Consider the following 11878-nt stretch of genomic DNA (forward strand, 5'->3'; position numbering starts at 1 on the left):
TTTAGCTGATTGACTGACGGCTGACCGGTGCTAACGCAGCGAGAAGCATGGATCGCACGCAGGACAGTACGCCAGGGTCGTTGCTTGACGTATACAAGCTGCAGCCTGGTATAAGAGGATGTTCTGAGCAGGGAATCAGTGCAGCCTTTGATATCTTGAGCACACTTTCCTAGACGCTTTTGGCAGACAAACACCTCTCAATGCCACAAGAACTGATCGCAGGCAAGCGTAATGTGATGGCGTCTTATCGATACACTCAAGCCGTGGATAGATCAGCTTTTGAGGGAGGGCGTTTTGATGAGACACGTTGTACAAACGGAAGCTACCTGGTGACATAGTGTCACAAATAGCTATGCGTTAAATGATCAATACGTATGATTGCGTGTAGCAAACGAACCTAGCATTGTAAACACTGCAACATGTGCCTGTTTGAAACACGTCATTATGTAAATATTTACTGAATTCCTGTTCTATGTGGATAATGGATGACACTCATATCCTGTGCAACAACGTTTGCTAAACTCTTGACAGTGGTGGCAACTCACGGAGTCCTCAATTAGTAGAATTATGTCACTAACCATCCTTCTCTTGCTTTGTTGTATAACGTCACATGTACTTGCAATACAATCTTATTGGATACTGCTGTCTCCGTGTCATTGCTTTATTTATCCTCACTGCTTCAGGAAACTCGAAGAGTAATGAGGTATTTAAACTGTCACTAATGGAGATCTTTTAAACAATAAACGGTTTTGTTTAACTATTTCCTTGGGAAAGTCACGCTTCAGGCTGACAGGTACCATAACTTATTGGTTAGAAAATCTGGAATTTTTGCTGGAAATCTTCAATCTTCGATTCAATAATGTATAGCCGAAAGGTATCAAGACTTCATAAGGCAGGGAGAAAACTACGTGAATGGAATGAGTGTACTGTGTGGCCAGCACTATTAGACCAATATGTCTTATTCATCTACTCATAGTCATAAACATATTCGTATACAAGGATACGTTCGGTTGAAAAAAAGAGAGCATATTTCTAGTCTTTGTTCCTAATATGAATGTGCACAGCAAAAGTCGTGGTAATATGTTAAAGATTGTTTTCCAGAAAAATTGTAGAACCTTTATCATAAAACAAGTTACTGTGGCAATACAATGAACTCATAGTACATCAACATTCTTATCACCATAGTCCTGCTATTTAAGATATCATGTTTTATATATCAATTGGCAAATGATATTTCTCTTAATTGCAATAAAATACACAATGCTATACCGTTACATCATTTCAAGAAACATACATCCTAAAATACAATTAAGTCAGCCTACGGATTACTGAACACTTGACATTTTTTTACCTGTCTAATCAATTTGATGAAAGGCAATATTTGGTTATTTCATGGTTAGCAGTATTAAATTAGAGCAATTATATGGGAGATAAAGCTCTTGCCACACTTGCAACACTTGCTAAAATGGCACTTTATAATTTAACGCTGTTGGAATTAATCAAAATCAAGAGGAGCTATTACGCAAAAAAAAACATCTGATATTCTTTAGAGATACCTCTGACAATGTGCCATTTATCTGAATAGAATGTTTGTACATACATGGTTATACGTTTGTGTGATTCTGCAGCGTCTATCGTTGCATCTGACGTTGTCTTTTACACGTCATCGTGTTTTTCAACGCGACACGAAAGCTCCGACTAGCGAAACTGTATATAACTGGATTGAGGACGCTGTTGAGGAGATACAGTCTGTCCAGGACGAGGAAGATTGCCTGTGCAGTTTTGCTGATGAACGGAGAGGTCGTACCTGGGTCTGAGTACACGAAAGTCAGGATCCAGTGCGGTAACCAGGTGAGAATGAACACCAACGTTGCCAGAGCCAGCATCTTTGCGGTCTGGACATGCGGGGAAGACATCCGCGGGTTTCTGTACCGGCTCTTCGCGCGTGAGACGAGGCGACGCCGGTACGAGCTTGCAGCTGAGGTGTAGCCACCCTCGCTCCGCATCATGACGGGGCTGGACCGACACGACTTCGTCTCCGGACCGTCCGTCTCGTGTCCGGAGTCTTCGGATCTGTCCACGGGGCTACTTGGCCTTGCAATTGGCTTAAGCACTTTTGTGACTCTTATTGTCTTGAGACGTGACCTGGTAACAGCAAGGCCTGCTACGGTAGGATCACTAAGTGATCGCCGAGTCCTACACTTCTTTTGTTTGTCGGACGCAGCACTTGGTGAGGAGTGTTCCGTGCTTGGTTCTGGCTGCGGGGTGATGTCGGTGGGCCTTTCTCGAACTTGCATGGAGTTGCTTTTCGGAATCGGGTTCGTCCCTCTACTGCCAGATTCGTTTCTGAATAACGTTGGGTGAACCCTTTTGTGATGGTTCAAGACTTTGCAGAAGACGAGTATGTACAGGACTACTATAGCGACCGAACAGAGAACGAAGACGACAAAGTTTCCGGAAAGGAAAACTGACACGGCTACCTCGTCGGCGTACTGGTCCAAGACCTTGCACGTGCCGAATTGACGTCCATTTTGGTCAGGTACGAACCTGTCCACCCCGTACACGAACAGAATGGGACAGTCCAGGACTAAGCCGACCACCACGATGCCTAAAGCGGTGAGCTTCGCCCTCCTGACGGTCATGGTTTTCCTGAACGGCCGGCAGATCGCAAAGTAGCGGTCCATTGCTACCGCAGCCAGAGTCAGGATGGAGCAGAGCAAACTCGTCTGGACGAAGTAAACGCTGAACTTACAGGACCAGTCACCCCGTTCATTTGTCCACTGCAGGAAGTTGTGCAGTTCTAGTGGAATGGCGATCCAGCACATAGCGAGATCCACCAGCGCCAGTGTCAGGATGAACACACCGCTGCAGACCCGCTTCTCTTTCTTGTACACCACAAGTACTAGTATGTTTCCCGCCGTTCCCAACAAGATGATCACGCCAAGGATGATGATTATCGGCAGAGCAATGGTGTACGCCGCTTCTTTGAGTTGTCCCACAACATTGTCAAGACATTCTATTGTATTCGTCACCTGGTTCAAGAGGTCTAAAATGTCTGTTATGTCGCTAGTATAGTTTGTTGTATTACCATTTGCGACCTTACCCCACAATTGCATATAAAATCCACGATAATCAGATACGTTATTTATAGACGTCACGTTTAGCATGGAGGCTACGTTGAAGATTGTTGAAACAAATCCCGTCGAATTTGCCGGTCCGAACGCCGTTAGATTTACTGGACCCACTCCCAACGTGGTGAAAAGTGGAAGCGTGACGTTACAGTTATCTGCCATATTGTCTTCTTCTATAGTTGAGGGAAAAAGATTTTTCAAGAATTTGTCTTGACACTTTTGCTTGGCTCGCCGTTTTTCGTTTCGCCTGGCCCTGCACTTGACGTCTTTAAAATCTGGGCGTTTTCATCGGCTCACCTTTTGATAGTTCTTGACCCTGGAACTCTGCATCTTCGAGTCGCTGAACAGAAATTCCCTCTCTGAGTTCGTTCTGGGGTCGAAGCTCGGTCGCTCGATTCTCCTACTGCTGCTGGGTTCTCCAGTCGCACGTCGCCTGTCGTACCTTGGTCGTGCGATCCTCCTACTGCCGTTGGGTTCTCTAGTCGCACGTCGCCTGTCGTATGTTGGTCGTACGATCCTCCTTTGGCTGTTCTCCTGGGCGCGGCAGCATTTTGTACCGTTCTACATTAACGGACAGCCTGAGGATGTTTGCACTGCCATCAGAGGCGCCTAATTGATGCTTCCTCTGTGCCAGCGGGAGTCGGCGCGTCGCGGATGTCCTCCAATATTTGCCATGACTAACTCAACACGAGTTCACTGCCAGAAAACAAAGCACTCAACCATACCCAGGAAACATCCCACGAGTCTGAGGCTTTTACGTTTAAGTGGTCACGACAGCTTCCACGGATTGTTGCGCAAACGGACGTCGTGGATTTATGGGGCCGTTTACTGCGTCACTTCTTTCCGTTCAGTTCTCGTGCCGTTTCTCCTCTTTCTTCGCCTCCCTTAAATAGAAAATGACTTCACAAGACATTCTTAAAACAATTAATTCTACACTGACGAATCTAAGCTTACATATCAAAATGATTTGTATACCATTCTAGTACAGTAAGCCTAAACGAGTGACCAGGATTTTAAAGATTCCTCTGAAACAATGTCTGGCAGCGTACCATGATGATAATGATCACATGCTGACTTGCCGTTCTCAGTAAAAAGTATGGACGAAGCTAGTAGCAGATGCCTCGTAAAGACTATGTAATATGGTGTGAACCCATGCATCCAACCAGCACACACAATGAGACTGCTCTGAAAAAACATCAATAAACATTAACAATGATTTCATGCAGTGTAAGTTTCACAGCTGGACATTAAAGGATTGTTACGTTCAACAGTGTTGCTTTTAAACTTACGTTTGTCAAAGTGTAAACAAATCGTGAAATCAACAATAACTCAAGGCAGTATTTGAATTTACGAAAACGCCCTTGACGTTATCCATTAAAGCACACGACAACTCATTTGGCCTTCTACATTGGAATGATGTTTGAGGTAAATATGGTTCGGGAAATAGATTAATGTAAAGTTTGCGTGACATTATATATAGCATGTTATATCATCATATCAATTAACAATAACCCATAGCCTAGTGTCTCCGACATTTCAGACAAATTTGGAAACCAAAACGTACTAAATACGACAAAAGGTTGAACAAGAGTTCAACAACCTCATACCTTCGCCGAGTAATATTATCGGTTATCATGAAAATTACTTAATTTGCAATGTACATGACTTAGAATTATCAATTTCATATGTTACAAGTATGAAATCTCTATCATTTGCCAATGAGTTTGTGCATCTTTTGCTCATTACAAATATGCAAAGAACTGTCTTATTAGCAAAATATATATGAATTCTTTATCTCTTCTTTCCAAAGCTTCTTTACACACATGCCTAAAATATCCTTCTTCGGGAAGCTATCGCAGTATATCCTTATCAAGCATGCAAATGGTGTCGAAATCTACATACATATTATATGTATGATTACAGTATCTTTCATACAGCTATATGTGTCGTGTCACTAGTCATATTTCATCATTTACCACTAAGGCATAATTCAATACTTTCATGTTCCTCTCAAAACAAGTTATGCATGTAATGATTGTGAAGTTCCTGTCATTTAAAACCAATGACGGAAACCAAGTCCTAATTTACACATTTTACATACCATTACGTTTGTCTTCATGGAAGTTACCTACAGGTCAGAAATCATTAAAATTCATTCATCCCTTCTTGACCTATGCTGCATCCAAGTCTTGACCTCTGCAACTGAAACGCCACTGCAATTCAAAGAAAGCCGATAGAGTGCCTAAATTTGTGTCACCTCTTTCCGAACGCAAGAGTTGTCTACCGCCCAAAAAACCTTACTTTAGCTTGTCAAGAACACAAGATGCAAAAGATTGAAGTTCTCCTTCAGTATAGTCGTTAACGAACCCATATAATCATTTTGATAGGACAAGACTTAATTACATACAGAATTTCATGACAATCCATCCATAGCTTCTTGACTTATGCTGTTCAACCACATACAAACAAGCATATATACAAACTAACGCTGCCAAAAACATAACCTTCTTGGCAAAGGTGATGGGAAAATGACGTATTTTCGACTGGTTACAACAAGCCCCTTGACATTTTTTTTAAGGATTAGGATCCACGTGAGTATAAATATGGACTTAGTAAGGGTGACCTGCACGAAATGATGACAACCGTGATGACCTTAACTGATGTACTTTCTTGTGGCTTGTTTCAAATCAGGGCTAAATCCATTGTTTAAACTTCCCACTTCGTAGAAGTGTGTTTATCTCTAAATGTGATTATACAGGTGCAATTGTTGAGTGTTCTGTAAACAATGGCTATTCAGAGGACCATTAAGCCCAGGATCACGTGAAGAACATGCACTGATCACGAATGATTTACGTGCCTCTCCGAGCAACCATTTGTCCTCTGATCACACAAGGTGAGTAATTGTTTTCACTTAAGGTCCCTTGCTTGCGTCAGACCCCCATGTTGCTATGACTTCACACATGCCGCCATAAGAGTCATTGAGATGGCCCCAGACGCTACAGAGTATGTTGTGGTCGTCTTGCGTGTGCGTGCGTAACCCCAGTGAGTCTACCTCTTTATCGGGAACCGTGGTCCAGTGTTCATTGGCATTCACAATGAATCTGACTGTATATACTGTAAACTCCATCCATATTTCCTGTCACATCTTTAGTGAGCTGTCAATGACAAGCTGACTGGATCACTTTCTTTAACGCTTTTGTCGCTCTCAACGAGATTATGATAGAAAAAGAAAATATTACGAAAGATTCTGCCTGACATTTTAGATGGTGATCACCCATAAGGTGGTGGCTCAACACAGTAGATATAGTTGAGTTTCATGCTTTTATAGAGATGTTAATGTCGATATCCTTTTATATTGTTCACTTTGACCCCAGTTATAGAGTTGCCTTGATGAATTGGCCCGATACATGTACGTGTTCTGCCAGTACAGCTTTGTCATATTTTGAATTAAGTATTTTAACAAGCAACATGTAGGGTGTCCGTTTGTGATAAACGTAATAAAGATACTAAATGGGAGGAATTGCCACTTTCGTAAAATACCCTCTTGCAGGTTTAACCAAACTACATCCATCTCAAAGTGCAACCACAGAAAGGTGCAAGATAAGCGTGATACGCAAGGTGTCGCTAACACCATATTTACCAGCAATGAAAACGTATGAGCATGGATTAAACACGTCAAGATGTTTTATGTAGCATTATGAAACTGACTTCTGACGTCTGATACTAACGGACTACTGGAAAGTTTGGATAGTTCTAAAGAGCAAAGATTCAGCTGTTATAAAGGAATGAATATTAAGTGTTTCCTTTGTTTTTCTGCCGAAAATGTACCCAGCCCGCCAAAGCACAACCTGCAGTACCGTTTCTATTACAAAAGAGTTTAGAGCACTACCCTCAAATTGCAAATGACACTTTTTGAAATGGGGAAATCAATAAAGGCTCCCAAAGAGGTTTCGATTATTGCCCAAATGGTGATATCTAGCTTAGAATTCAACAGTTGCAGGCCTATGCGTGCGTGGCAAAAGTAGTGTGTGAAGCTTTGAGGAGATACAGCTCATTAAAACAATTCATATTATTACCCTCAAATGCTTTGTAACATGGCAAATTATTGATTACGTCCAACCACAGCATCAATCGACAACGATTGAATCGTCTTTAATCCACCCAATATGGGCGTGTGTGTGAGTCTTTTCAAGTGTAAATACATCACACGGCCGCAAGGGGGCTTCTAGCGCCTGGTTCGTCAGACAGACGGTCCTGGGAAGGAGAACGTATTTTCTGTGCAAAGCATCACGGGAGAAGGTAAAGTATAATGAGACTACTATTTTACCTTGTTTTTTTGATGAAATTGATTCTGTTAAACTACGAAACGTGATATCAAAATGATGAACGCATCACATATGCAAAAAATAATTAACAATGCGTAACGTAAATCGCAAATCATTTCAGTCCAGTGATATCAAAATGATGAACGCATCACATATGCAAAAAATAATTAACAATGCGTAACGTAAATCGCAAATCATTTCAGTCCAGATGAATGACATCTTCAGTGTCTTTTATTTCTTTTTTTTACATTCAATGTCCAATAGCAAGATGGCACGGTACGATTCATACACAAAATATCCTCTGTCAATCTTAAAAATATACATTACTAGCTGGCTACCGAAAACATGGGAGCTCACGACCAAGAACAGATTTACATGTACACTATAAAGATAACTAACAATGTACAGATTTTACAACTCTTAGTTACGTTTCGATGTCATCGTTATCATACAGCCTGGACACTTGTTACGGATTCACTGTACATGCAGCTGTTTCATAACCTTACCGACATATAACCGTTTCGTAACGAGGATCTATAAACAACGTTTATCGACGGACACGATTCAAAGTTTACAAATGCTGCAGATAAAGCGCGTAATCTATTTGGACACAATGCATGATAAACTCGTATTGCATTCAACAACAAGTTGAGGCCGTGCATGTGCAAGTACGGGGGAGTGATATTAAAGCAGATGGAAGGGTACTGCTTATTTTAGAAGATCGGATCGCGGAATGTCTTATAAATGCCGGGATTCTCTGGCAGTCTGACAGAATTCTTTACGATCTTCTACGCCAGACCCTAAAATCTGCTTGGAGATTACGGCGAAGCACAATTGAGGTTGTTAGCTTGAATGTTCATTTGTGTTGGCAGAGTTGAACGGTAATTTCCAACGCAAAACAAATTTGATGTACTAAATTTTTGACTGCCCAATTCGAATGAAAAATCCACTGCTTCTGTGACGTCACGTTTTGCAGATGAAACACGTGCCTCGGTGAGCAGTGGATCAGGGCTTTACAACCATACTGCAAAATGTCCGAGCGTAGTCAAGGCTTTCTGCAACTTAAGATCCACTGCTTACCGAGTTACGTGTTGTATCTGCATGACGTGACGTCAAAGAAACAGTGGGTTGCTTATTCCTTGACAAAGATTGTAAATGGTCAATCGAAAATTTGTGTGTTATAGGTCCAATTTTTGTGTCTGAAATTACAGTTCTACTCTGATCCAGAGATGGCTTGTTGTAGCGAAAATACCGTGCGTACTGGTCTAATCTTAAAGGAACTTGAACCTGAGATATTCAACTTTCCTTCCATTGTTCTAGATATGACAATGTTATGCTCCCCTTAGACGATGATTTTGCTGATGGTATTATGACAAGTCATACTTAAAAAAATTAAAATAGACTATATACAGCTACATAGAATAAGCAACGGCATATTTGCTTTCTTCGTACCCAAGCTTGGCTTGGCTGGCATTATGTATTAATTAATTCAATGTACAACGTGCAAACGTTACAATAGATAACATCAGCATTTACACCGTATTTTCCGCCGAGCACTTATTACGTTAGAATGGCGGCAAGACCCAGAACAAGCTTACTTTACAGAAACACTTGCTCGTTCTTGTACAGGGCACACTGGGTGGGTTTTTACAAGAATATCTATCATTTATAAATGCTGAGATTTAGTTACTGTACAGTGAACTGTAGACAACAGAATTTTACATACAAAAACAACACAGCCATACAGACTTCACTTCGGTTTCTGGTGTTCATATTGTTACAACTGTCTCTATCCACAAGTAGGTAAAAAACAACAGCTCACATATCTACATAAGCTACTCTAAAATCTCAGGTGAAACGTGGATAGAATCAACAATGCATTACACGCGTACGTTTGACACTGTAGTATCCACACCTCGTTATCAAGTGAGATACATAATAACGATGTTCAAGATGCATTCTGTTTGAAAAAGATATCCCATGTATTTTCACCATCGCTTACAGCAAAAGCTTTGCTTTGCTATAGGGCTGTGTACCTAAAGGATTTTTGGTTTAGGTACAATTCCGGACATGTATAGTATACTTACATGTTAACAAGTGTGGCCAGTTCTTAGTAAGGTATACATGTAGCCAACTGCCTTTTTCGTGGAAATTTGTACTCTTTGATGTACATGTTTCATTCTCAACAAATGTATTTACAACTTTTATAATTTTCAAGGGCAAAATTTACATCTTTAAGATCTTTAATCTAGAGGTATACAATAGACGTTCTTTCAGGTACGAAACTGTGCCTAAACCATTTTTAATGTACTAGGCGCACCAGCCTACTTCGCAAGCATACATTTTAAAGAACTGATTTGAAACAGTTCGTTGACAAATTTATGCATATAAAACATAAACAAAACAGAGGTATCTTCAGGCAGCTAAACACCGTAGACATTACATATCTCTAGTTAACATTAAATCATTTCTACCAATGTTACCGAGAGACCAGGAGGCGGCTTCTCGTGGGGATCCTGGAGACATGACGTTCTAACGCCTTTGAAGACAACATTAACAGGTAATTTATAAATGACCTATAGTCTTAATATTTGTATGAAGGTCTATCTGCGACGGTAATGGACATACTAACAGTATTACACATTATTTCCGTACACAATATAAATCACTTACCAACTAGCTTTTGTCAGTCTTCTGACCCTATCTTCAATCGACCATGCATCCAACAACAGAGACGGGGGCTGATACTGACTACCGGGTACCTTTGACCTGTTGCCGACGTCACACTTCCGTTCAGGTCACGTGAAATAGTCTTTGGTTTATTTCAACACAAGAAGGGTCAGAAAGATTGTCGGCGAATGCTTCATATCGCGTACGGAAATAACGTGAATCACCTTTACGATAACATCTCTTGCTAACTAGTAGAAAAAGTGTGCAGAGAGCTAAGTATCCATACGAAAACTGAATACATACTACTTTTGCTTAGATCATACGAATTGATAAAACCTTCAAATTTAGTTTGGGGCATCATTCGACTTTTAAAAATCAACTTCGTGCTGATTTAGGGTACGATATACGATCTTGTGCGAGAAAACCGACAAACGCCTTTGCTAAAGCAGCCATTCGTATGAACTTCATAAGATTCGTATTGATACTCAGGCATCCCTGTAGAGGTGGACTACGTAGACTAGAACAACAGTATGATCAGCACATGATGAATAGCGATATCACTACACTATCAACAACGTCAAACGTACTCGCAACTTTCTTAAAGGACGCCTACGTAGCTCTTTTTCTATAACCTACAGAATCTATATCATTACAGCTGCCAACAGGTCCATGTGCGACTTACCTTGATCAAGACAAACACGTCTGGAAGTTATGTAGCATGACCAGTGATTTGATCTCAAAAATTGTTTATCTCATTTTAAGATCAATATTATTATTATTCGATCAATATGGTTTATGAAAGATCGTTTGAAAAAGTTGTATTTTTTCTTTAATGGCACGATGTATGAGATACAATGAAATACTTCCCTCCTCTAGGCCCTTTTCAAGACGTCCGTCTCAAAATGACACAAACTCTGAAGATTCCACCTTAATCTTAATTTAATGGGTACGAGGGGTAATGAAATAAGAATTATCGAATGACACTTCTGTTATAGGAGATTATGGCAGTGTTAGGGCGACCATAGTGCCCCTATGGCACAAAATCCTACCAAATATAATACAACGGTGTCCCTTCAACTTTTTTTTAGTTTTAGAAATACTTTACAACTGTGTTCTTTCCATCTTAACAAGTTGATAACAAGACAAGCAAAGGTTTCAATTTCCTAATTATGGCCGAGTAAGATTAAAGGATGATGATTTCTGGCGATGCCTCAGGAGCGGGACGGGTTTGGGCTGCCGTCAGGCCCGTGTTTCCGCCGCCGGGCTGGCGTCAGGCAGTTTCAGCTGTTGGTTGTTTTTGCTGATGACGTCTACCTGGATGTCGATGTTCTCGCTGATGGTAGCGGACGGTTTGGTCCCGCAGGGCTGGTACGTGGACGGGGGGTCCGCCGCCACCGAGAACGCTGAGGAAAGCAGAGAATAAAATTTGTCATGAATGATGTCATTTCACAACGTTTTCACTTAGGGTATTTTGATCGCTCTAAACAAGAGCGTACGTGGCGCAGAAAGACATAGACCTTAGAAGAGTAAGTATAGCTGAAGCGCTGGCTCCAGAACAGTAACCAACGTACCACCGGTACCAGTCACTGGAAAAACTAAGTGACAAGGCCCGCAACAAGTTGAAGACTACACGAGACTAACTTCAAGAAACCAGCTTTCTTTGACCAGAGTCGGGGGACGGTATCGAATTCTTACCACCTTTGGCCCTTTGCTCATTCCACACTTTCGGAAGGTGACGTATCTTGGACAATC

The 11878-nt window shown here is 41.2% G+C and overlaps 3 protein-coding genes across 3 annotated transcripts in view; 1 reads left to right on the top strand and 2 right to left on the bottom strand.

The window, feature by feature from the left end:
* Nucleotides 1-11878, top strand: part of LOC136443579 (caveolin-2-like) — a 144790-nt gene that overhangs the window by 60806 nt on the left and 72106 nt on the right. The window lies entirely within an intron of this gene.
* On the bottom strand, nucleotides 942-3712 carry LOC136443574 (alpha-2Da adrenergic receptor-like). Its single transcript, XM_066440862.1, has one exon. It carries the CDS (start codon nucleotides 3291-3293, stop codon nucleotides 1632-1634), a length of 1662 nt encoding a protein of 553 aa, XP_066296959.1. The 5' UTR covers nucleotides 3294-3712; the 3' UTR covers nucleotides 942-1631.
* LOC136443569 (metabotropic glutamate receptor 3-like) overlaps nucleotides 7670-11878 on the bottom strand; it is a 31336-nt gene continuing 27127 nt past the window's right edge. Inside the window, exon 5 of the mRNA XM_066440853.1 lies at nucleotides 7670-11529. Within this exon, the coding sequence (XP_066296950.1) occupies nucleotides 11366-11529 (164 nt within the window). The 3' untranslated portion in view covers nucleotides 7670-11365. The remainder of the gene's footprint in view (nucleotides 11530-11878) is intronic.

The sequence above is a fragment of the Branchiostoma lanceolatum genome, chromosome 10, assembly GCF_035083965.1.
Source record: "Branchiostoma lanceolatum isolate klBraLanc5 chromosome 10, klBraLanc5.hap2, whole genome shotgun sequence".
In the NCBI taxonomy this organism is placed as follows: Eukaryota; Metazoa; Chordata; class Leptocardii; order Amphioxiformes; family Branchiostomatidae; genus Branchiostoma; species Branchiostoma lanceolatum.